The following is a 23,626-nucleotide window of genomic DNA, read 5'->3' on the forward strand; positions in this document are numbered from 1 at the left end:
CTCTTCCCTCTCTGTTCCCTCTCTTCCCTCTCTCTCTTCCTCTCTTCCCTCTCTCTTTTCCCTTTCTCTTCCCTCTCTTCCCTCTCTCTTTTCCCTCTAACTTCCCTCTCTCTCTTCCCTCTCTTCCCTCTCTTCCCTCTCTCTTTTCCCTCTCTCTTCCCTTCTCTCTTCCCTCTCTCTTTTCCCTCTCTCTTCCCCCTCTTCCCTCTCTCTTTTTTCCTCTCTCTTCCCTCTCTTCCTCTCTCTCTTCCTCTCTCTTTCCCTCTCTCTCTTCCCTCTCTTTTCCCTCTCTCTTCCCTCTCTTCCCTCTCTCTCTTCCCTCTCTTCCCTCTCTCTTTTCCCCTTTCTCTTCCCTCTCTTCCCGCTCTCTTTTCCCTCTCTCTTCCCTCTCTTCCCTCTCTCTTTTCCCTCTCTCTTCCCTCTCTTCCCTCTCTCTTCCCTCTCTTCCCTCTCTCTTTTCCCTCTCTCTTCCCTCTCTTCCCTCTCTCTTTTCCCTCTCTCTTCTCTCTCTCTTTTCCCTCTCTCTTCACTCTCTTTTCCCTCTCTCTTCCCTCTCTCTTTTCCCTCTCTCTTCCCTCTCTTCCTTCTCTTCCCTCTCTCTTTTCCCTCTCTCTTCCCTCTCTTCCTCTCTCTTTTCCCTCTCTCTCTTCCCTCTCTTCCTCTCTCTCTTTTCCCCCTCTCTCTTCCTCTCTCTTCCCTCTCTCTTCTCTCTCTCTCTTTTCTCTTCTCTCTTTTCTCCCTCTCTTCCCTCTCTTTTCCCTCTCTCTTCCCTCTCTTCCCTCTTTTCCCTCTCTCTTCCCTCTCTCTTTTCCCTCTCTCTTCCCTCTCTTCCCTCTCTCTTTTCCTCTCTCTTTCCTCTCTTCCCTCTCTTCCTCTCTCTTCCTCTCTCTCTCTTTTCCCTCTCTCTCCTCTCTTCCTCTCTCTCTTCCCTCTCTTCCTCTCTCTTTTCCCCTCTCTCTTCCCTCTCTTCCCTCTCTCCCCTCTCTTTTCCCTCTCTCTTCCCTCTCTCTTTTCCCTCTCTCTCTTCCCTCTCTCTTTTCCCTCTCTCTCTTCCCTCTTTCTTTTCTCTCTCTCTTTTCCCTCTCTCTTCCCTCTCTTCCCTCTCTCTTTTCCCTCTCTCCTTCTCTCTCTTCCGTCTCTCTTTTCCCTCTCTCTTCCCTCTCTTCCCTCTCTCTTTTCCCTCTCTCTTCCCTCTCTTCCCTCTCTCTTTTCCCTCTCTCTTCCCTCTCTGTTCCCTCTCTTCCCTCTCTCTCTTCCTCTCTTCCCTCTCTCTTTTCCCTTTCTCTTCCCTCTCTTCCCTCTCTCTTTTCCCTCTAACTTCCCTCTCTCTCTTCCCTCTCTTCCTCTCTTCCCCTCTCTTTTCCTCTCTCTTTTCCCTCTCTTCTTCCCCTCTCTCTTTCCCTCTCTCTTCCCCTCTTCCCTCTCTCTTTTCCTCTCTCTTCCCTCTCTTCCCTCTCTTCCCTCTCTCTTTTCCCTCTCTCTCTTCCCTCTCTTTTCCCTCTCTCTTCCCTCTCTTCCCTCTCTCTCTTCCCTCTCTCTTTTCCCTTTCTCTTCCCTCTCTTCCCGCTCTCTTTTCCCTCTCTCTTCCCTCTCTTCCCTCTCTCTTTTCCCTCTCTCTTCCCTCTCTTCCCTCTCTCTTCCCTCTCTTCCCTCTCTCTTTTCCCTCTCTCTTCCCTCTCTTCCCTCTCTCTTTTCCCTCTCTCTTCCCTCTCTTTTCCCTCTCTCTTCACTCTCTTTTCCCTCTCTCTTTCCCTCTCTCTTTTCCCTCTCTCTTCCCTCTCTTCCTCTCTCTTTTCCCTCTCTTTCCCTCTCTTCCCCTCTCTCTTTCCTCTCTTTTCCCTCTCTCTCTCTTCCTCTCTCTCTCTTCCCTCTCTTCCCTCTCTCTTTTCCCTCTCTCTTCCCTCTCTTCCCTCTCTTCCGTCTCTCTTTTCCCTCTCTCTTCCCTCTTCTTCCTCTCTCTCTTTTCTCTCTCTCTTTTCCCTCTCTCTTCCTCTCTCTTTTCCCTCTCTCTTCCCTCTCTCTTTTCCCTCTCTCTTCCCCTCTCTTTTCCCTCTCTCTTCCCTCTCTCTTTTCCTCTCTCTTTCCTCTCCTCTCTCTCTTCCCTCTCTCTTTTCCTCTCTCTCTCTTCCCTCTCTCTCTTCCCTCTCTTCCCTCTCTCTTTTCCCTATCTCTTCCCTCTCTTCCCTCTCTCCCCTCTCTCTTTTCCCTCTCTCTTCCCTCTCACTTTTCCCTCTCTCTTCCCTCTCTCTCTTCCCTCTCTCTCTTCCCTCTCTCTTTTCCCTCTCTCTTTTCCCTCTCTCTCTTCCCTCTTTCTTTTCTCTCTCTCTTTTCCCTCTCTCTTCCCTCTCTCTTTTCCCTCTCTCTCTTCCCTCTCTTCCCTCTCTCTTTTACCTCTCTCTTTTCCCTCTCTTCCCTCTCTCTTTTCACTCTCTCTTTCCTCTCTTCCCTCTCTCTCTTCCCTCTCTCTTTCCTCTCTTCCCTCTCTCTCTTCCCTCTCTCTTTTCCCGCTCACTCTCTTCCCTCTCTCTCTTCCCTCTCTTCCCTCTCTCTTTTCCCTCTCTCTTCCCTCTCTTCCCTCTCTCCCCTCTCTCTTTTCCCTCTCTCTTCCCTCTCTTCCCTCTCTCCCCTCTCTCTTTTCACTCTCTCTTCCCTCTCTCTCTTCCCTCTCTCTCTTCCCTCTCTCTCTTCCCTCTCTCTTTTCTCTCTCTCTTTTCCCTCTCTCTTCCCTCTCTCTTTTCCCTCTCTCTTTTCCCTCTCTCTTCCCTCTCCTCCCTCTCTTTCCCATCTCTCTTCCCTCTCTCTTTTCCCTCTCTCTTCCCTCTCTCTTTTCCCTCTCTCTTCCCTCTCTCTCTCTTCCCTCTCTCTTTTCCCTCTCTCTTCCCTCTCTTCCCTCTCTCTTTTCCCTCTCTCTTCCCTCTCTTCCCTCTCTTCCCTCTCTCTCTTTTCCCTCTCTCTTTCCTCTTATTCAATATTATAAGGCTCTTTTCCATTGAATGGTTTTAATAAAAAGCTTTTAAAGTCAAACGCCTATCACTATCTATAATTTCCTTCTCTCTCTTCAATATACCTCTCTCTTCCTATCCCTCTCTTTTTCTCTCTCTCTTTTACTCTCTCCATCTTTCTCCTCGGTGTAATTGTGGTTTGAGGCCAGAGGCCAGCATATGTTCATGTCCTGTCCAGATGTTTGACTAATCGGCAAATAGAAGAGTGAAGTCATTAAACTATAGTAGTATACACCAGTGGTATTGACTGTAGCATGCACTGAGTATGCCCCCCACCCACCCACCCACCCACACACACACACACACACACACACCAGCGTGACGTAAATATGACTTTCCCCTGGTAGCTTTGATTGTTTCTATAATGAGTGGTTAAGATGCCGTTTCTTCATCAAATCGTTTGCAGGCTGAGGCCTCTGCCACAATTGAATAATATTGCCTAGAATCCAGTTTCCTCACAAACTTTGATATAACCCATTGATAGCTGAGCTGAACAACATTGATCCCTGTACAACAATGAATTCAGTACAACTTTGACGTAAGTGCAACATTGATGTGAGTACATCAACACAACATTGATGTGAGTACATCAACACAACATTGATGTGAGTACATCAACACAACATTGATGTGAGTACATCAACACAACATTGATGTGAGTACATCAACACAACATTGATGTGAGTACATCAACATAACATTGATGTCAGTACATCAACATAACATTGATGTCAGTACATCAACATAACATTGATGTCAGTACATCAACACAACATTGATGTGAGTACATCAACACAACATTGATGTGAGTACATCAACACAACATTCATGTGAGTACATCAACACAACATTGATGTCAGTACATCAACACAACATTGATGTGAGTACATCAACACAACATTGATGTGAGTACATCAACACAACATTGATGTCAGTAGAACGTTTCAATAATACTTATTTTCCACCATAATTTGCAAATACATTCATAAAAAATCCTACAATGTGATTTTCTGGATTTTTTTTTCTCATTTTGTCTGTCATAGTTGAAGTGTACCTATGATGAAAATTACAGGCCTCTCTCATCTTTTTAAGTGGGAGAACATGCACAATTGGTGGCTGACTAAATACTTTTTTGCCCCACTGTATGTTTGTATGTGTCTGTATGTATTTCTGGTCCCTCTCTTTCTAAAATTATCTGCCAAAATTGTTGCAACCCCTATTACTCGCCTATTCAACCTCTTTTTCGTATCGTCTGAGATCCCCAAAGATTGGAAAACTGCTGCGGTCATACCCCTCTTCAAAGGGGGAGACACTCTAGACCCAAACTGTTATAGACCTATATCCATCCTGCCCTGCCTTTCTAAAAAATCTTCTAAAACCAACTTCATGGGGCGGGATTTTGCCATCTTCCGTACGTTGGGACAGCATCACCCCATTAGAACTGAGCAACACGACTCCCGCTGGCTGAATGGTGAGATGGAAATAAAGATCATTCTCAGTTCTGATGTTCTCAGTTCAGTGAACTATGCTTGCATGATGAAAAACCTTGCTTGAGTCCTGAAGACTTGTGTTAGCTCCCCAAGATGATACCCAGGCTATAGCTCAGCATGGTAACAGTCTGTTGGCATGCAGACCAGTCTGATTGAATGCATTTCGTCTCAAATTGAGACAGAAAGTGTTTCAAAGACAGAAACTAAAAAGACAGAAACTGAGACAAGTTTTTCACAGAGTAAGAGAACAAAGGAGACATACAGAGAAGACAGAGAAGCGTGAGAGGGAGGACAAAAGAAGGAGGGAAAGGGAATAACAAAAATAGGCAGCATTAAGTATAAATCCTCCAAGATTGACATGGCTGTGGTGGGGGAGTGGTAGCAGACACAGTGGCTCGATTGCAACAAACAGGCAGAACCCAACATGCTCCTGAGGTTATCGCTGGATTTCTTAAAACGCTACAAATGGGAAATTACATGCACCTATGGCCTAAACTGAGCTGCATTGCAACGAAAAACCCACAAGGATAGACCAGCAGATCAATTGATCTCTCGCTGTTACCATGTCAAGTGATTATGCGGACAGCTAGTCTAGATTCTTTACTCTTGCCCCCAATGAAATATCGACTCACTCTGTGTGCAATATATCACGACTCAGGATATGACCCAATACTATTTATTATACAAATGGGCAAGCAAAGGGCAGGTCGAGGGCAGACAGAGGTTCCTAACCCAAAGCACGGTCAAACAGGGACAGACCGGCAGGCAGGCTCAGGGTCAAGACAGGCAGATAGGTCAGATCTGGGAAGACTAGAAAAACAAACTTGAGCGCAGGAGAAACGGGAAACACGCTGGTAAGACAAGGCAAGACAAACTGGCACAGACAAACAGAAAATGCAGGTATAAGTACACAGGAGATAATGGGTAAAAATGGGAGACACCTGGTGGGGGGTGGAGACAGGCATAAGACAGGTGAAACAGATCAGGGTGTGACAGTACCCCCATCCCCATCCTCCTCCTGGTTCTTTCCCTCTTTCTATCCCTCTCTCTCCCCTCCCTCTCACTCTCTCGCTCTCTCTTCTCTCATCGTTCCGTGGCTCAACCTGGAGTCCTAACCGGGCACATAGCTTGTTGACCAGGGGGGCCGGAACTGGGTCCAGGATGTTCCTAGTGGTAACCCTGCAACTCTCCTCCGGGCCATAACCCTCCCTGTCAACCAGGTACTGGAATCCCCTGCTCAAGGTCGAACATTCAGGAGGCGCCTGTATGCAGGTTTGGCCGTCGATTGGTTGGGGGGGAGGGGCGGGCCTGGAGACACAAGACAAAGGGCTATGAGACAGATGTTTAATTCCTAGACACATAAAAAGTGGGATGTACAGTGGGGCAAAAAAGTATTTAGTCAGCCACCAATTGTGCAAGTTCTCCCACTTAAAAAGATGAGAGAGGCCTGTAATTTTCATCATAGGTACACTTCAACTATGACAGACAAAAAGGGGAAACAAAATCACAGAAAATCACATTGAAGGATTTTTAATGGATTTATTTGCAAATTATGGTGGAAAATAAGTATTTGGTCAATAACAAAAGTTTATCTCAATACTTTGTTATATACCCTTTGTTGGCAATGACAGAGGTCAAACGTTTTCTGTAAGTCTTCACAAGGTTTTCACACACTGTTGCTGGTATTTTGGCCCATTCCTCCATGCAGATCTCCTCTAGAGCAGTGATGTTTTGGGGCTGTTGCTGGGCAACACAGACTTTCAACTCCCCTCCAAAGATCTTCGATGGGGTTGAGATCTGGAGACTGGCTAGGCCACTCCAGGACCTTGAAATGCTTCTTACGAAGCCTCTCCTTCGTTGCCCGGGCGGTGTGTTTGGGATAATTTTCATGCTGAAACACCCAGCCACGTTTCATCTTCAATGCCCTTGCTGATGGAAGGAGGTTTTCACTCAAAATTTCACGATACATGGCCCCATTCATTCTTTCCTTTACACGGATCAGTCGTCCTGGTCCCTTTGCAGAAAAACAGCCCCAAAGCATGATGTTTCCACCCCCATTCTTCACAGTAGGTATGGTGTTCTTTGGATACAACTCAGCATTCTTTGTCCTCCAAACACGACAAGTTGAGTTTTTACCAAAAAGTTATATTTTGGTTTCATCTGACCATATGATATTCTCCCAATCTTCTTCTGGAACATGCAAATGCTCTCTAGCAAACTTCAGACGGGCCTGGACATGTAGTGGCTTAAGCAGGGGGACACGTCTGGCACTGCAGGATTTGAGTCCCTGGCGTGGTGTAGTGTGTTACTGATGGTAGGCTTTGTTAATTTGGTCCCAGCTCTCTGTAGGTCATTCACTAGGCCCCCCCGTGTGGTTCTGGGATTTTTGCTCACCGTTCTTGTGATCATTTTGACCCCACGGGGTGAGATTTATTTATTTTGCTCCTTTGCACCCCATTATTTTTATTTCTACTTTGCACATTCTTCCATTGCAAATCTACCATTCCAGTGTTTTACTTGCTACATTGTATTTACTTTGCCACCATGGCCTTTTTTTGCCTTTACCTCCCTTATCTCACCTCATTTGCTCACATCGTATATAGACTTGTTTATACTGTATTATTGACTGTATGTTTGTTTTACTCCATGTGTAACTCTGTGTCATTGTATGTGTCAAACTGCTTTGCTTTATATTGGCCAGGTCGCAATTGTAAATGAGAACTTGTTCTCAACTTGCCTACCTGGTTAAATAAAGGTGAAATAAAAAATAAATAAATAAAAGATCTTGCGTGGAGCCCCAGATCGAGGAAGATTATCAGTGGTCTTGTATGTCTTCGATTTCCTAATAATTGCTCCCACAGTTGATTTATTCAAACCAAGCTGCTTACCTATTGCAGATTCAGTCTTCGCAGCCTGGTGCAGGTCTACAATTTTGTTTCTGGTGTCCTTTGACAGCTCTTTTGTCTTGGCCATAGTGGAGTTTGGAGTGTGACTGTTTGAGGTTGTGGACAGGTGTCTTTTATACTGATAACAAGTTCAAACAGGTGCCATTAATACAGGTAACGAGGGGAGGACAGAGGAGCCTCTTAAAGAAGAATTTACAGGTCTGTGAGAGCCAGACATCTTGCTTGTTTGTAGGTGACCAAATACTTATTTTCCACCATAATTTGCAAATACATTCTTTTTAAATCCTACAATGTGATTTTCTGGAGAAAAAACATCTCATTTCGTCTGTCATAGTGTACCCATGATGATCTTTTTAAGTGGGAGAACTTGCACAATTGGTGGTTGACTAAATGCTTTTTGCCCCACTGTATATGGAGGGTGCAGAAGACGAACAGCAGCGGGGCTAAGGATTTTAGAGATGGGGAAGGGGCCTATAAAAATGGTGGGAAAGTTTACGGGACTCCACTCAGAGGGGCAGATCCCGAGTGGACAGCCATACCCTCTGCCAGAGACGATAGCGGGAAGCAGGGGTCCGGTGGTGGTCCGTCTGTCACCGATATCTGGAGGTGGTCTTGAGAAGGCCGGGCTCTCTTCCAGGTACGACGACAGTCGGATGAACATGTGGGCAGAGGGTTTGTTGACTTTTTGCTCAGGGAAGAGCAGGGGTTGAACACTGAACACTCAAAAGGCCAGTGGCCAAGCAGGGAAGGATGTTGTGGGAATATTCCACCCACACAACTTGCTGGTTCCAGGTGGTGGGGTTGGGGGAGACGAGGCAATGAAGAGCCATCTCCAGGTCTTGATTGGCTCACTCCAACTGGCCATTAGACTGGATGAAAGCCAGAGGACAGGCTGGCTGATGACCCAATGAGGGTGCAGAACGCCTTCTAGAACTGGGAGAGACCATGTCGACCGGAAGTCCATGGATCTGGAAGACGTGCTGTACCATGAGCTGGGCAGTCTCCTTGGCTGAGGGCAACTTGGGAAGGGGAATTAAATGGCCAGCTTTGGAAAACATGTCCACCACCGTTAGGATCTCTATCAGATTCCCATCTGATGGGGGGAGACCAGTTACGAAGTCCAAGGTGATATGAGGCCAGGGGCGGTGAGGAATCAGGAGTGGTTGAAGAAGGCCTTCCAGAGCTTGCCGCGGAGTACCTGTGCAAACACACAGTGTAGGCGGCGATGAACTCTGAGACGTCATGAACCATGGTGGGCCACCAAAACCGAAAGCCAAAGTCCGACGGGAGCCAGGATGGCAGGTGAGTCTGGAGGAACGGGCCCATACCAGGACAGGAGAACGGAGTCTTGGACAAACATCCAGTTAGCATGTAAGAGATTTAATGAAATTTAAGTGAGTGAATAACAGCCTTGAGCCTGTCTTGAATTGAGGCACTAGGTGGTTCAGACACATTCCAGATTCTTATGGTCAGTCCGAGACTAAGAATGGATGTTCCGCCACCTCTAACCAGTGCCTCCACTCCTCCAACGCCATCTTAACTGTGAGTAGCTCTCAATTTTTCACATCATAGTTCCTCTCAGCTGGGTTAAGACGGTGGGAAAGGAAGGTGCAGGGATGCAGCTTTTAGTCCTGGGCAGAACACTGGGACAGGACAGCCCCTACTCCGACGTTGGAGGCGTCGACATCCACCACGAACTGATGGGACGAGTCCAGGTGGATTAAGATGGGAGCTGTAGTGAAACGATACTTGAGATTTGAGAATGCCCGGTCTGCTGTTGGAGACCATATGAAAGGAACCTTGGGAGAGGTGAGTGCTGAGGAAGGAGGAAGCCAAGGTGCTGCAATGCCGGATGAAGCGGCGGTAGAAATGAGCAGATCCCAGAAAATGTTGCAACTGCACTCTGGATGTGGGTTGAGGCCAATCCACCACCGCTCTCACCTTGTCAGAATCCATCTGAATATTTCCTGTACCGATGGCGTATCCTAGGAAGGAGATGGTGGAGCAATAGAATTCACATCTCTGCTTTAACAAACAGCTGGTTCTCCAGGAGATGCTGGATGAACTGTTGGACACAGAGGATGTGCTCTTGAGCTGACTGGGGAAAATGAGGAGGTCGCCAAGGTAGACAAATACAAACTGGTTCAACATGTCGTAGAGCACATCGTTGACAAGGGCCTGGAACACTGCGGGAGAGTTGGACAATCAGAATGGCATCACTAGGTACTTGTCGAGTCCGCTATCCATGTTAAAGACTTCCATTTGTCTCCTTCCCGTATCCGAACAAAATAGCAGGTGTTCCGAAAGTCCAACTTCGAGAAGATGGTAGCCCCCTGGAGAAGTACGAAAACTGAGGAGATGAGTGGTAACGGGTTTTAACCGTGATATCATTAACCTCTTAGCGCCACCTGAAACGTCTGCGTCCCACCCAGCCATCAGGAAATGCAAATGTGCCACGCCAAATGCTAATAGCACTCGTTAAAACTCAAACGTTCATTAAAACACACATGCAGGGTACTGAATTAAAGCTACACTCGTTGTGAATCTAGCCAACAAGTCAGAGTTTTAAAATGCTTTTCGGCGAAAGCATGAGAAACTATTATCTGATAGCATGCAACACCCCGAAATACCTGAAGGGGACCTAAACAAAAGAATTAGCGTAGCCGGCGCTACACAAAACACAGAAATAAAATATAAAACATTCATTACCTTTGACGAGCTTCTTTGTTGGCACTCCTATATGTCCCATAAACATCACTATTGGGTCTTTTTTTCTAGATTAAATCGGTCCATATATACCCAAAATATCCATCTATGAAAACTGTGTGATCCATAAAAAAACACAGTTTCAAAACGCAACGTCATTTTTTTAAATTAAAAAAGTTGCCTATAAACTTTCACAAAACACTTCAAAATGCTTTTGTAATCCAACTTTAGGTATTAGTAAACGTTAATAATCTATCAAATTGATCACGGGGTGATGTGTATTCAATAGCTCCACGTCTTCAAATCATGGTCGGAAATCTCTCCTCCAAAACATCCTGTCGTACACCGGATGGTATGGGGTCTCTCTTCTTCGTTTGACCAAGGAACAACCTCCAGGCAATTGCCAAGACTGGCGACATCGTGTGGAAGCTGTAGGACTTGTAAGCTCGGAGCCATCTATTTTGCTGTGACATAGACAATACATGCAACTGGCGCATTGATATTTTTTCCACTTTTTGGTGATCAGTTTTCCTTGGGCTTTTCGACGAAACACACGTTCTGTTATAGTCACAGCCGTGATTTAACCAGTTTTAGAAACATCAGAGTGTCTTCTATCCACACATACTAATCATATGCATATACTATATTCCTGGCATGAGTAGCAGGACGTTGAAATGTTGCGTGATTTTTAACCTGTTAGTCCTACCCACACCGTATTCGGTAGCGTAATCATAGCCTCAAGCTCATTACCATAACGCAACGTTAGCGATTTCTAAAAATCGCAAATGAAATGAAATAAATATGCCTATCCTCAAGCTTATCCTTTTCTTAACAATCCTGTCGTCTCAGATTTTCAAAATATGCTTTAGAACCAGAGAAAATCAATAATTTGTGTAAGAGTGGTGATAGCTAGCTTAGCATTTAGCGTTAGCATTTAGCACGCAACATATTCACAAAAACCAGCAAAGGGATCAAATAAAATAATTTACCTTTGAAGAACTTCAGATGTTTCAATGAGGAGACTCTCAGTTACATAGCAGATGTCCAGTTTTTCCTGAAAGATGCTTGTGTAGGACACAACGTTCCGTTTTGTTACTATGCATTTGGCTACGAAACTAACCGAAAATTCAGTCACCTACACGTCAAACTTTTTCCGAATTAACTCCATAATATCGACTGAAACATGGAAAACGTTGTTTGAATCCATCCTCAAGGTGTTTTGTCATATATCTCTTCATTGAAATGCCATTCCTGGAAGCCTGCATTGTTCTCAGATTCGGATGGAAAAATACTGGTACCTGACTTTTGCGCACCAATTTCCACGCAGACACCGTGCGGGACCCCTGGTAAATGTAGTCTCTTATGGTCAATCTTCCAATGATATGCCTACAAATACGTCACAATGCTGCAGACACCTTGGGGAAACGATAGGAAGTGTCCGTTCATTCCTGTCGCATTCACAGCCATATAAGGCGATCATGGAAAATGTGCCATCAGAAATCCTGTTGATTTCCTGGTCGCTCAAACATCTTGGTTTTGCCTGTAGGTTTTGTTCTAAGGCACTCACAGTGAAAATCTTTGCAGTTCTGGAATCGTCAGAGTGTCTTCTTTCCAAAACTATCAATTCCAAGCATAGTCGAGCATCTTTTCGTGACAAAATATTGCGCTAAAAACGGGCACGTCTTTTTATCCAAAAATGAAATACTGCCCCTAGAGTCTTAACCGGTTAACAAACAGATCACCCACCATTTTGAATCCCACTGTACCTTCTCCCCTATGCAGTCTGGTTTCTGAGCTGGTCAAAGGTGCACCTCAGCCATGCTCAAGGTCCAAAATGATATCATAACCGCCAACGATAAAAGACAGTACTGTGCAGCCATCTTCATCGACCTGTCCAAGGCTCTTGACTCTGTCTGTCACGCCCTGGTCGAAGTATTTTGTGTTTATCTTCATGTTTGGTTCAGGCCAGGGTGTGGCATGGGGTTTTTGTATTGTGGTGTGTTTTGTCTTGGGGTTTTGGTATGTATTGGGATTTTAGCTAGTGGGGTGATCTAGCAACGTCTATGGCTGTCTGGAGTGGTTCTCAATCAGAGGCAGGTGTTTATCGTTGTCTCTGATTGGGAACCATATTTAGGCAGCCATATTGTTTGGTTGTTTTGTGGGTGATTGTCCTTAGTGTCCTTGTTCCTGTCTGTGTTAGTTTTCACTAGTATAGGCTGTTTCGGTTTTCGTTACGTTCTTTGTTTTGTAGTGTTTGTGTTTTAGATTTGTGTTACATTTTTGTTCATTAAACATGGATCGCAATCTACACGCTGCAGTTTGGTCCGACTCTCCTTCACCACACCTAGAAAACTGTTACACTGTCAATCAGACTCAATAGCTTTGGCTTCTCAAATGACTACCTCTCCTGCTTCACCAAATACTTCTCAGATAGAGTTCAGTGTGTCAAATCGGAGGGCCTGTTGTCCGGACCTTTAGCAGTCTCTATGGGGGTGCCAATTTTTTTTTCTCCTTATATATCAATGATGTTGCTCTTACTGCTGGTGATTCTCTGATCCACCTCTACGCAGATGACACCATTCTGTATATATCTGGCCCTTCTTTGGACACTGTGCTAACAAACCTCCAAACAAGCTTCAATGTCATACAACACTCCTTCTGTGGCCTCCAAATGCTTATGTTAAACCAAGTGCATGCTCTTCAAACGATTGCTGCCCGCACTCTCCCGCCCGACTAGCATCACTATTCTGGACGGTTCTGACTTAGAATATGTGGACAACTACAAATACCTAAGTGTCTGGTTAGACTATAAACTCTCCTTCCAGACTCACACTAAGCATCTGACATCCAAAATTAAATCTACAATCGGCTTCCTATTTTGCAACAAAGCATCCTTCACTTATGCTGCCCTACATACCCTCGTAAAACTGACTATCCTACCGTTCCTTGACTTCGGCGATGTCATTTACAAAATAGCCTCCAACAATCTACTCAGCAAACTGGATGTAGTCTATCACAGTGCCATCTGTTTTGTCAACAAAGCCCCATATACCACCCACCACTATGACCTGTATGCTCTCGTTGGCTGGCCCTCACTACAAATTTGGCGTCAAACCCACTGGCTCCAGGTCATCTATAAGTCTTTGCTAGGTAAAGCCCCACCTTATCTCAGCTCACTGGTCACCATAGCAACACCCACCCGTAACACACGCTCCAGCAGATATATTTCACTGGTCATCCCCAAAGCCAACACTTACTTTGGCCGCCTTTCCTTCCAGTTCTCTGCTGCGAATGACTGGAACGAATTGCAAGTCTTAAAGTCTTAAAGTCCTGCAAGTCCCTCTCTAACTTTAAGCATCAGCTGGCTGAACAGATTTCCGATCACTGTACCTTTACACAGCCAATCTGTAAATAGCACACCCAACTACCTCATCCCCATATTGTTACTTATCCTCTTGCTCTTTTGCACCCCAGTATCTCTACTTGCACATCATCATCTGCACATCTATTACTCCAGTGTTAATGCTCAATTGTAATTATTTCACTTTACGGCCTATTTATTGCCTTACCTCTCTAATCTTCTACATTTGCACACATGGTACATAGATGTTTCTATTGTGTTACTGAAAGTACGTTGCACTTCTTTGCTTTATCTTGGCCAGGTTGCAGGTGTAAATGAGAACTTGTTCTCAACTGGCCTACCTGGATAAATAAAGGTGAAATAAAAAATCTTATGTATTTATGGTGCTGTAATTCTATTCTGGCTATTGTCTGGAATCTTAACCATAAACACCAACACTGGCAAGACGAGAGAGCCTGGCTGGAGGGCATTTCCAAAAACACACACACACCTCAGACAAAGGACCATAGGGATGAATCAGAACGTGCAGGCACACACACACACACACACACACACACACACACACACACACACACACACACACACACACACACACACACACACACACACACACACACACACACACACACACACACACACACACACACACACACACACACACACACACACACACACACAATACATCATAAATAAACACACACACCAGGTGCATTGTTTGAGGAAAAATCTGGTCTCATTAGTAGTCATTAATGTACTGCTCGTTACGGCATTGTTTTTTTCTCTCTCTCTCTCTCTCTCTCTCTCTCTCTCTCTCTCTCTCTCTCTCTCTCTCTCTCTCTCTCTCTCTCACACACACACACTCACTCACTCAGTTCTTTGTGTCTGGAACTGGCTATATTGGTTTTGTGGTGATTAGGTAGAATGTGTGACAGGGGATGTTGGGGGTTGCTGTATGTTCAGAGAGAGAAATGAATTTCATCAGAACCCTTCAGTCTGTCTGTGAATGTCTCATGTGTTTTTTCCTATGTGTGTTGTTAGGGGTTCCAGCAGCGAAGCTGGGTCATACACTATTGCGTTTGTTGCCAATTATTATTCTATGGAAAACATTTGTGGAAAATATTGAAATTCCTGTGAAATGGTAAGGCCTAAGGCCACACCCTTTCATGCAGTGCCGTTCCTATTGGCCAAATGGTGGCTCTATAACGAGCAATTGAAAATGCAAACTTTGAAAACTCATGCCCCTCACTCTGTGTGACCTAGAGTTGGGAAATTTGGTACAAATGTACAAACAAGAAACAAAGTTGCCTCGATGACCCATAAAGTCCGTCATGATGGATTTTCTGCCATTTAGGATTGTGTGAAAAACACTACTCCTCTGGCACCGAACGACCGATCTGCATGAATCGTTGATATATGGCATCTATGAACCAATGTCTCCCAATGCAATATATTCCAGGCAAGTATGTCAAAGAACATTGGCCGCTACTGACCATATAAATCAGACACGCATATTCGTAACTTGGTACACATCTTCCAAACTCTGTCTAGACTCAACATATGCACCTCCACACGGAGGTGCTATAACAGGAACACGTTTATATCTCTTGATCTGTTTGACTCAGATATATGACATTTGGCACACATGCTCAAGGATATGAACATAGCTAACCTGTAACGTAATGCTTCAGTTTAGTTGCATGGTGGCGCTGTTGGACGGGAAAAACAATTCATTAAAGCTCATTGGCTTTCAGCGGCCTATATTGTTTGAGTCTTGGAAAAAATTGCACTTGAAGATGTGCATCCATATATACCAAGTTTTGGGGCTGATCGTTTCAGCGGTTCTGGAGAAGAAGACATTTAAATGAGTAAACCTCATTGAAAATGGTCCAAAATTAGAGTTGTAAAATTATAGGAACTTTCAATAGATTCCCTGGTTCCCAGAAACAGGGTGGAAATCCTCCAACCGGGATTTTGAGAACACGTGAATTTGTTGCAACCCTATCCAAAATACATCAAAAGCATATTGCATGACTTGTTCGATGTTAAGTTCTGATATTTGGCAGACACGGTAAGGAGTACCTAAGTAGTGAATCCTAGGCCAATTTGTCCAATTGTCCTGATGGTGGCACTGTGTGTGTGTGTGTGTGTGTGTGTGTGTGTGTGTGTGTGTGTGTGTGTGTGTGTGTGTGTGTGTGTGTGTGTGTGTGTGTGTGTGTGTGTGTGTGTGTGTGTGTGTGTGTGTGTGTGTGTGTGTGTGTGGACGAGTTTAACTATAGCCCCTAGAAAAGGCATTTGACCCTGTGGTGACCAACAAAATGTCCCCAATTGGTCAAAAATTTTATTTGTTTACTATTCTTGTGGGGACCAGAAGTCCACATAAGAATAGTAAACAAACTAAATTTGACCTCCTTTTCTATGGGGTTTAGGGCTAAGGTTAGAATTAGTGGTAGGGTTAGAATTCGGTGTGTGTGTGTGTGTGTGTGTGTGTGTGTGTGTGTGTGTGTGTGTGTGTGTGTGTGTGTGTGTGTGTGTGTGTGTGTGTGTGTGTGTGTGTGTGTGTGTGTGTGTGTGTGTGTGTGTGTGTGTGTGTGTGTGTGTGTGTGTTTTGTTGTCCCGTATGGCAGGGTTCTGTGTGTATGTTCAACTGAAATAGGTCATAGTGTACTGTATCTTGCCTGAAGCGTTAAATCATGTCCTCCTGTTAAGATTATTGAGAACTGGAGCCTTTATCATTACTGTGGTATTCAAAAAGCCTACACATGCAGTCTTTAGTAGGTAATTATGGACAGCCATGTCATTTTTCCTCCTGATGAACAAGATAAAACAGGATATCTCCAGTCACAATAACATCATTAATCTAACATATCACAGAGATGTGTTTTCATTTCAAACACATCTGACAGTGAAAACAGATCCGTAGTTACTTTCATCTTCTCTTTCATTCCCTCCAGTTGAGTCTCTGAGTCATGGATGTTGCCTGCACTCTGTGGGGTTATATATAGCCCGCTGATATTTCTTATGTAGGACACACTCACACACAGAAACACACACATACACACACTCCTGATGTAAGCCAGAGTATTGAATAAATGATGCTTAGTGGGGATTACTAGTGCAGATTACTTTCTGCTGTGTGGTTGGCACAGCTGTAACCACAGTGTGTGAGAGTGTGCGTGTGTGTGTGTATGTGTGTGCGTCTGTTTGTGTTTGCAATATCATGTCCATAAAAGTTGTGTTTCAAACACCTCTAATGCCATGAATTACAGAGGGGTGGGATTTTTAGAGGGCTGCTCCTTTATTCTGGATGTGTCAGATCAATGTGTGTGTGTGTGTGTGTGTGTGTGTGTGTGTGTGTGTGTGTGTGTGTGTGTGTGTGTGTGTGTGTGTGTGTGTGTGTGTGTGTGTGTGTGTGTGTGTGTGTGTGTGTGTGTGTGTGTGTGTGTGTGTGTGTGTGTGTGTGTGTGTGTGTGTGTGTGTGTGTGTGTGTGTGTGTGTGTGTGTGTGTGTGTCGAACCCTGGTCTTCAACTCTCAGGCAAGGTTACTCATCATACAAGCGTAGTCCACCAACCACCTCCGATACTCCTGTTGCATGTGTGCAATAAATGTGTGTTTATACGCTCTTACTAATCACCTGACGATGCAGTATTGACCAGCTAATTGAGAGAAGCTGAGCTGTGCAGAGTGATTATAAGAAAATGACAGTAGGTCACTAGAACCAGCTGTAACTCAAGTCAACCCTAACCCAGCCAATTGATCTGATGGTCAGACAAGGGCCACACCACTCAATGGCTTAAGCTTAGCACTGGACTCCCTTCCTATCAGGACAGATGGGTTTTTTGCCCAACAAGCTCTCACAGTTTCACTACAAAATTAGATGTTCAGCCACGTTCTCAAAGCGTCAAATTTCAAACTGTTTTCTTGCTCCTGCTGCCTTATGTCATTCTATTTCTCCAAACGTCAAATGTACTCGTTAAATGTTAAGTTTAGACACTCATTCCAAATGGTTAAGGGTTAAAAAAAACAGTGTCCATGATCGGGATCAAACACACAACCTTCTGAGCTAGAGAAATGGGACGATGCCCATCCACCACCCCTGTCCACAACACCTCATCAAAACCCAAGCCTACTCGATGGTGATTACTGTTGCCCCTAGTGGCCAGCTTTAAAGACATTCCCCCTCTCTTTGGGATCCTGGCCCTTTGTAAACATATTGTCTTATCGGTGGCCGTGCATTCAAGTGTGCGTGCGTTTGTGCGTTTGTGCACGTGTTTAGGGGTATCCCTCTCTGTGCTCCAGTCCAGACAGAAGGGGTGAAAGCTGGATGTGGGATTTAAAGATAATCCACTCCCCAGATGGCAAAACATCACATATTCCTTTTGAGGTGTACCACGTGACCCACTGTACTAATGTGTGTGTGTGTGTGTGTGTGTGTGTGTGTGTGTGTGTGTGTGTGTGTGTGTGTGTGTGTGTGTGTGTGTGTGTGTGTGTGTGTGTGTGTGTGTGTGTGTGTGTGTGTGTGTGTGTGTGTGTGTGTGTGTGTGTGTGTGTGTGTGTGTGTGTGTCAACCTCCCATCCCCGCCCCTCCCCTCCACGCACACTCACTATTCCTTTGTGATCACGTGACCAAGTGTGCGTATGCTAATAACCACCGTAGCGTCACATTAAACCAGTGACCTGGTTAAGCTCCTGACAAGAGAGAGAGAGAGAGAGAGAGAGAGAGAGAGAGAGAGAGAGAGAGAGAGAGAGAGAGAGAGAGACCCCACAGGCTACAGGGAGAGAAGGCGGGATAGAGACAGACTGAAGTGGAAGAGAGAGAAAAGAAACAAAGCATACTCCCTCCCTCTCCACACAAACATAGGCCTACTCATGCGAGCACACACACCGTGTGCAAGAGCAGCAGAGTGGAGCGTAGCTAAGCAGAGAGATACACACTCTCCTCTCACCAAGACTAACAGAGGAGAGAGGGAGTGAGAGAAGGAGGGAAGACAGGACTGGGACTACTCATACCCACTCTCTCACACAAACACACGCTAGCTCGCGAGAGCTGCTTCTAGGCTGGATGCGAATAGACGTTCTCTCTCTACACACACTCACACATTAACACACACACACACTGAGGGTCGTGCCATGGTGGTGCAGGGGGCTGTAACCCCGGGTAGGACCCGCAGACTCATGCTCAAACTACCGGTGGGAACGTTACGACGGAACAGTGGAGAGAGGGTAAGATACACTGGATTACAACCTCCTCTCTCTCTCTGTCTCTCTCTCTCTCTGTCTGTCTCTCTCTCCCTCTCTCTCTGTCTGTCTGTCTCTCTCCCTCTCTCTCTCTGTCTGTCTGTCTCTCTCTCGCTCTCTGTCAGGCTCCCTGCTTGTCTCTTTCAATCTTTCACTGCTTCTCACTCTGCCTCTCTCTCACTCTCTGCCTCTCTCTCCTCTGTCTTGCTGTTCCATTGTGTGTGGTTGGGATTTAAGGGTTATTTGGCTAATCCTGGGACGGTAGGAGATTGAGTTGGAAAGCAAAGCAAGAGAAAAGCTTTTAATCTGAAACTGCACACTGAGTGAACAATGAATGTCTCTCTGTCACTCTCTCTCTCTACCTCTTGCCTGTCCATCTTAATTCTTACCCAGTTTGAAGGTCATTGAGGTCTCAATCTACTATGTGCTTGTGTGATATTGGCATACTGACTTATTTAGATAGCATACTGTTGCCATACTGTAACAGAGCTGTACATAGCCAAGCCTAGCATAGCATGGCTAATCATTATCCTCCATGTCCTACCCTGTCTAGTTACACACAGAGGACAGCTCATGCCTGCCAGGCAGCTATGACTGTCAATGGACTTTTCACATTTTTACCTTCAGTTTGATCCTGTTGTTCTGAGTTGAGGTGTTGCATTTATCTGGTTTAAGTGGAATGTTCTGTATGTCTATTCCAACCAGCTCTCACAGTCTCACTTCAGAATTAGACATTCACCCATGTTTCTCCAAAGTCACATTTCTAAGTTGATGCAAATGTCACATTTTTAAGTGTTTAAGGTTAGGTTAAGGCATTAACTCGAGAAATCCTAAGGTTAGGCATTAACTCAGAATGGTTAAGGTAAGGGTTAATGTTTGGCATAGGGTTAAAAGAAAAATATCGCTGGATTCCAACTTGCAACCAGAGGCAGATGCTTATGCCCATCCGCCATCACCATCCACAACGCCCTAGCAAAACAGCAACCTACTTGAAGGTAACAGTGCTCACTGTTTTCCCTAGTGGCCGGTTTCCACGTCAACTAGCAATGTCCTCAGACTTGGACGGACGTGGAATACTGACTTGTACCTCGGGTGACCTGGCTGGTCTATTCAGAGGTACTGTCACACTCAAACCTCAGGACATGTTCTGACCTGCTGCATGACTCACTAACTCTTAAGCCAACATGTTTTCAGCACGAGTGTGTGTTGCATGTGCCTGCGTGTGTGAGTGATAATAACATTCCCATCATGCTGTGGTAAAGAGGGGTTAGTCCTGATTTCATGGTGAAACAGTAATGGTACAAAGTGAATCAGAGTTAAGTGCAGTTTGTGTGGGTGGGCTTTAACACACAACATAACTTTAGAGTGACAGCTCTTCCAGAGGATATGCTCTCAGGCTATGGTTCTATGCCGGGTTGGGTAGGTTACTTTCTAAATGTCATTCGTTACAGTTACTAGTTACCTGTCCTCAATTGTAGTCAGAAACGTAACTTTTGGAGTACCCAAACTCAGTAACGTTATCTGATTACATTCAGTTACTTTTTTGATTACTATCCCCTTAAGAGGCATTAGAAGAAGACAAAAGTGTATGTTACCAATTGAACAACATCTATTGCAGGATAAATCAATGTTAAAGTTTACATAGTTGGCCATATATGGATGTTCAATTTTACTTTATGGGTTGGTTATGTAGACTTCTTCTAACCCATCACTTTCTACTACATATAATAATACGATTAAATTATATCTTTACATTTAAAACCAAAGTCTATCAGAATTCCAGTCATTCCAATAAATGTTATAGCCCTTGATATTCATAAATAGGAATTGTAAATATGGAAGTATAGATTAGCCAAATAGTTTGACCTGGGCACAACCCCAAAACGAATTAGCCAGCCCGACTCTGTTGTTTATGATTTTGATGTCATGGTGGACTGATTGATGATTCATTGACTCGAGTTGAAAAATAAGTGCAGTGCTCATTGAAAGGCATGCTTTGAGCAGATTATTAGTCAGCTATGGATGCAAGGACTGACCATCCATGATATCAAAATGATTGTTTTAACCATGTTATGAGGCTATAGTGTTTGTTTGCATTTACAATATTTACAAACATTGGAGAAAAACTATCTTATATTTTGGGTTCTCATGGAGTGTGAGGCATTTATGATTTATATTCTTGAAGCATTTATGATTTATATTCTTGAAGAATCAATCCATATCCATATAATTGATATCCATATCCATATAATTGATATCCATATCCATATAATTGATATCCATATCGCCATAGACGACACCACTGCTGTCATCCTTTACCTCCAAGGAATTATTCAAGTTGGATCATGTTTGGATGGCGACAGCAGTCGCACCATTGGAAGACGTAGATTGGCAAGAAAAAGAATGTGAACCCTTTGGAGTGACCTGGATTCCTGCATAAATTGGTCATAAAATTTGATCTGATCTTCATCTAAGTCACAACAATAGACAAACATAGCGTGCTTAAACTAATAACACACAAAATTGTATTTTTCTTGTCGATATTGAATACATAATTTAAACATTCACAGTGTAGGTTGGGAAAAGTATGTGAACCCCGATGCTAATGACTTCTCCTAAAGCTAATTGGAGTCAGGAGTCAGCCAACCTGGAGTCCAATCAATGAGACGAGATTGGAGATGTTGGTTAGAGCTGCTTTGCCCTATAAAAAACACTCACAAAAATTAAGTTTGCTATTCACAAGAAGCATTACCTGATTTGAACCATGCCTCGGACAAAAGATCAGAAGACCTAAGATTAAGAATTGTTGACTTGCATAAAGCTAGAAAGGGTTACAAAAGTATCTCTAAAATCCTTGATGTTCATCAGTCCGCGGTAAGACAAATTGTTTGTAAATGGAGAAAGTTCAGCACTGTTGCTACTCTCCCTAGGAGTGGCCATCCTGCAAAGATGACTGCAAGAGCACAGCACAGACTGCTCAATTGATTTATTTCACCTTTATTTAACCAGGTAGGCAAGTTGAAAACAAGTTCTCATTTACAATTGCGAGCTGGCCAAGATAAAGCAAAGCAGTTCGACACATACAACAACATAGAGTTACACATGGAGTAAAACAAACATACAGTCAATAATACAGTATAAAAAAAAGTCTATATACAATGTGAGAAAATTAGGTGAGATAAGGGAGGTAAAGGCAAAAAAAAGGCCATGGTGGAGAAGTAAATACAATATAGCAAGTAAAACACTGGAATGGTAGGTTTGCAGTGGAAGAATGTGCAGGTAGAGATAGAAATAATGGGGTGAAAAGGAGCAAAATAAATAAATACAGTAGGGGGAGAGGTAGTTGTTTGGGCTAAATTACAGGTGCAGTAATCTGTGAGCTTCTCTGACAACTGGTTCTTAAAGCTAGAGAGGGAGATAAGAGTTTCCAGTTTCAGATATTTTTGTAGTTCGTTCCAGTCATTGGCAGCAGAGAACTGGAAGGAGAGGATACGAAGAGTCCTAGAGTGTCAGCTAAAGACTTACAGAAATCTCTGGAACATGCTAACATTCTGTTGACGGGGATACAATAGATAAAACACTAAACAAGAATGTTGTTCATGGGAAGAAGCCACTGCTGTCCAAAAACAAACATTGCTGCACATCTGAAGTTTGCAAAAGTGCACCTTGATGTTCCACAGCGCTACTGGCAAAATATTCTGTGGACAGATGAAACTACAGTTGTAGTTGTTTGGGAGGAACACACAACACCATGTGTGGATAAAAAAAGGCACAGCACACCAACATCAAAACCTCATCCCAACTGTAACGTATGGTGGAGGGAGGTTCATGGTTTGGGGCTGCTTTGCTGCCTCAGGGCCTGGACAGCTTGCTGTCATCGGCGGAAAAATGAATTCCCATTTTTATCAAGACATTTTGCAGGAGAATGTAAGGCTTTCTGTCCTCCAATTGAAGCTCAACAGAAGTTGGTTGATGTAACAGGACAACGACCCAAAACACAGAAGTAAATCAACAACAGAAAGTCTTCAACAGAAAAAAAATATGCCTTCTGGAGTGGCCCAATCAGAGTCCTGACCTTCTGGAGTGGCCCAGTCAGAGTCCTGACCTTCTGAAGTGGCCCAGTCAGAGTCCTGACCTTCTGGAGTGGCCCAGTCAGAGTCCTGACCTCAACCTGATTGAGATGCTGTGGCATGACCTCAAGAGAGCAGTTCACACCAGACGTCCCAAGAATATTGCTGAACTGAATTTTTTTTTTTAAAAGGACCGGTCCAAAATTCCTCCTGACCGTTGTGCAGGTCTGATCCGCAACAACATGAAACGTATGGTTGAGGTTATTGCTGCCAAAGTAGGGTCAACCAGTTATTAAATGAGTTCACATACTTTTTCCACCCTGCACTGTGAATGTTTACACGGTGTGTTCAATAAAGACACTTATAATTGTTTGTGTGTTATTAGTTTAAGCAGACTGTGTTTGTCTATTGTTGTGACCTAGACGAAGATCAGATCACATTTTATGACCAATTTATGCAGAAATCCAGGTATTTCCAAAGGGTTCACATACATTTTCTTGTCACTATAGTTTGGACTGTAGCCTCCAAAAGCATATTCCTGCTCTTTTCCCACAATCCATCAAACACATTTGTTGTGTCATCACAGTGGTCTCTGATTTATGGTCAAACTCGCTCACGTTGACCAAATTTAAACTTGCAGCATTTTTCAGGGCTGATTTTGAAGTGTCAAAAAACAAACATCCTTTCTGAATTTAAAAGTAATCATCTAGTTTTTCTAGAGTATCTGTCATCAGATTACAATATTTTAGCTGGTAATTTAACAGATTATTGTTTCTGTTGTTTTTGTAATCCCTTACACGTAATCCGTTACTCCCCAACCCTGGTTCTATGGTAGAGGAGTGCCAGCCAGAACCT

General features: G+C 44.2%; 1 protein-coding gene across 4 annotated transcripts in view; it reads left to right on the forward strand.

Annotated features, from left to right (window-relative positions):
* LOC124036285 (FERM domain-containing protein 4A-like) overlaps positions 1 to 23,626 on the forward strand; it is a 249,560-nt gene that overhangs the window by 85,436 nt on the left and 140,498 nt on the right. For 2 of the 4 annotated variants that reach the window (XM_046350708.1, XM_046350761.1), the window contains exon 1: positions 18,286 to 18,686. The exons of the other annotated variants lie outside the window; for them this stretch is intronic. In XM_046350708.1, coding sequence (XP_046206664.1) covers positions 18,594 to 18,686 — 93 coding nt within the window. In that variant the 5' untranslated portion in view covers positions 18,286 to 18,593. Of the gene's footprint in view, positions 1 to 18,285; positions 18,687 to 23,626 lie in introns of those variants that run through there. 4 annotated transcript variants of the gene reach the window in all.

Source organism: Oncorhynchus gorbuscha, linkage group LG01 (assembly GCF_021184085.1).
Source record: "Oncorhynchus gorbuscha isolate QuinsamMale2020 ecotype Even-year linkage group LG01, OgorEven_v1.0, whole genome shotgun sequence".
NCBI lineage: Eukaryota > Metazoa > Chordata > Actinopteri > Salmoniformes > Salmonidae > Oncorhynchus > Oncorhynchus gorbuscha.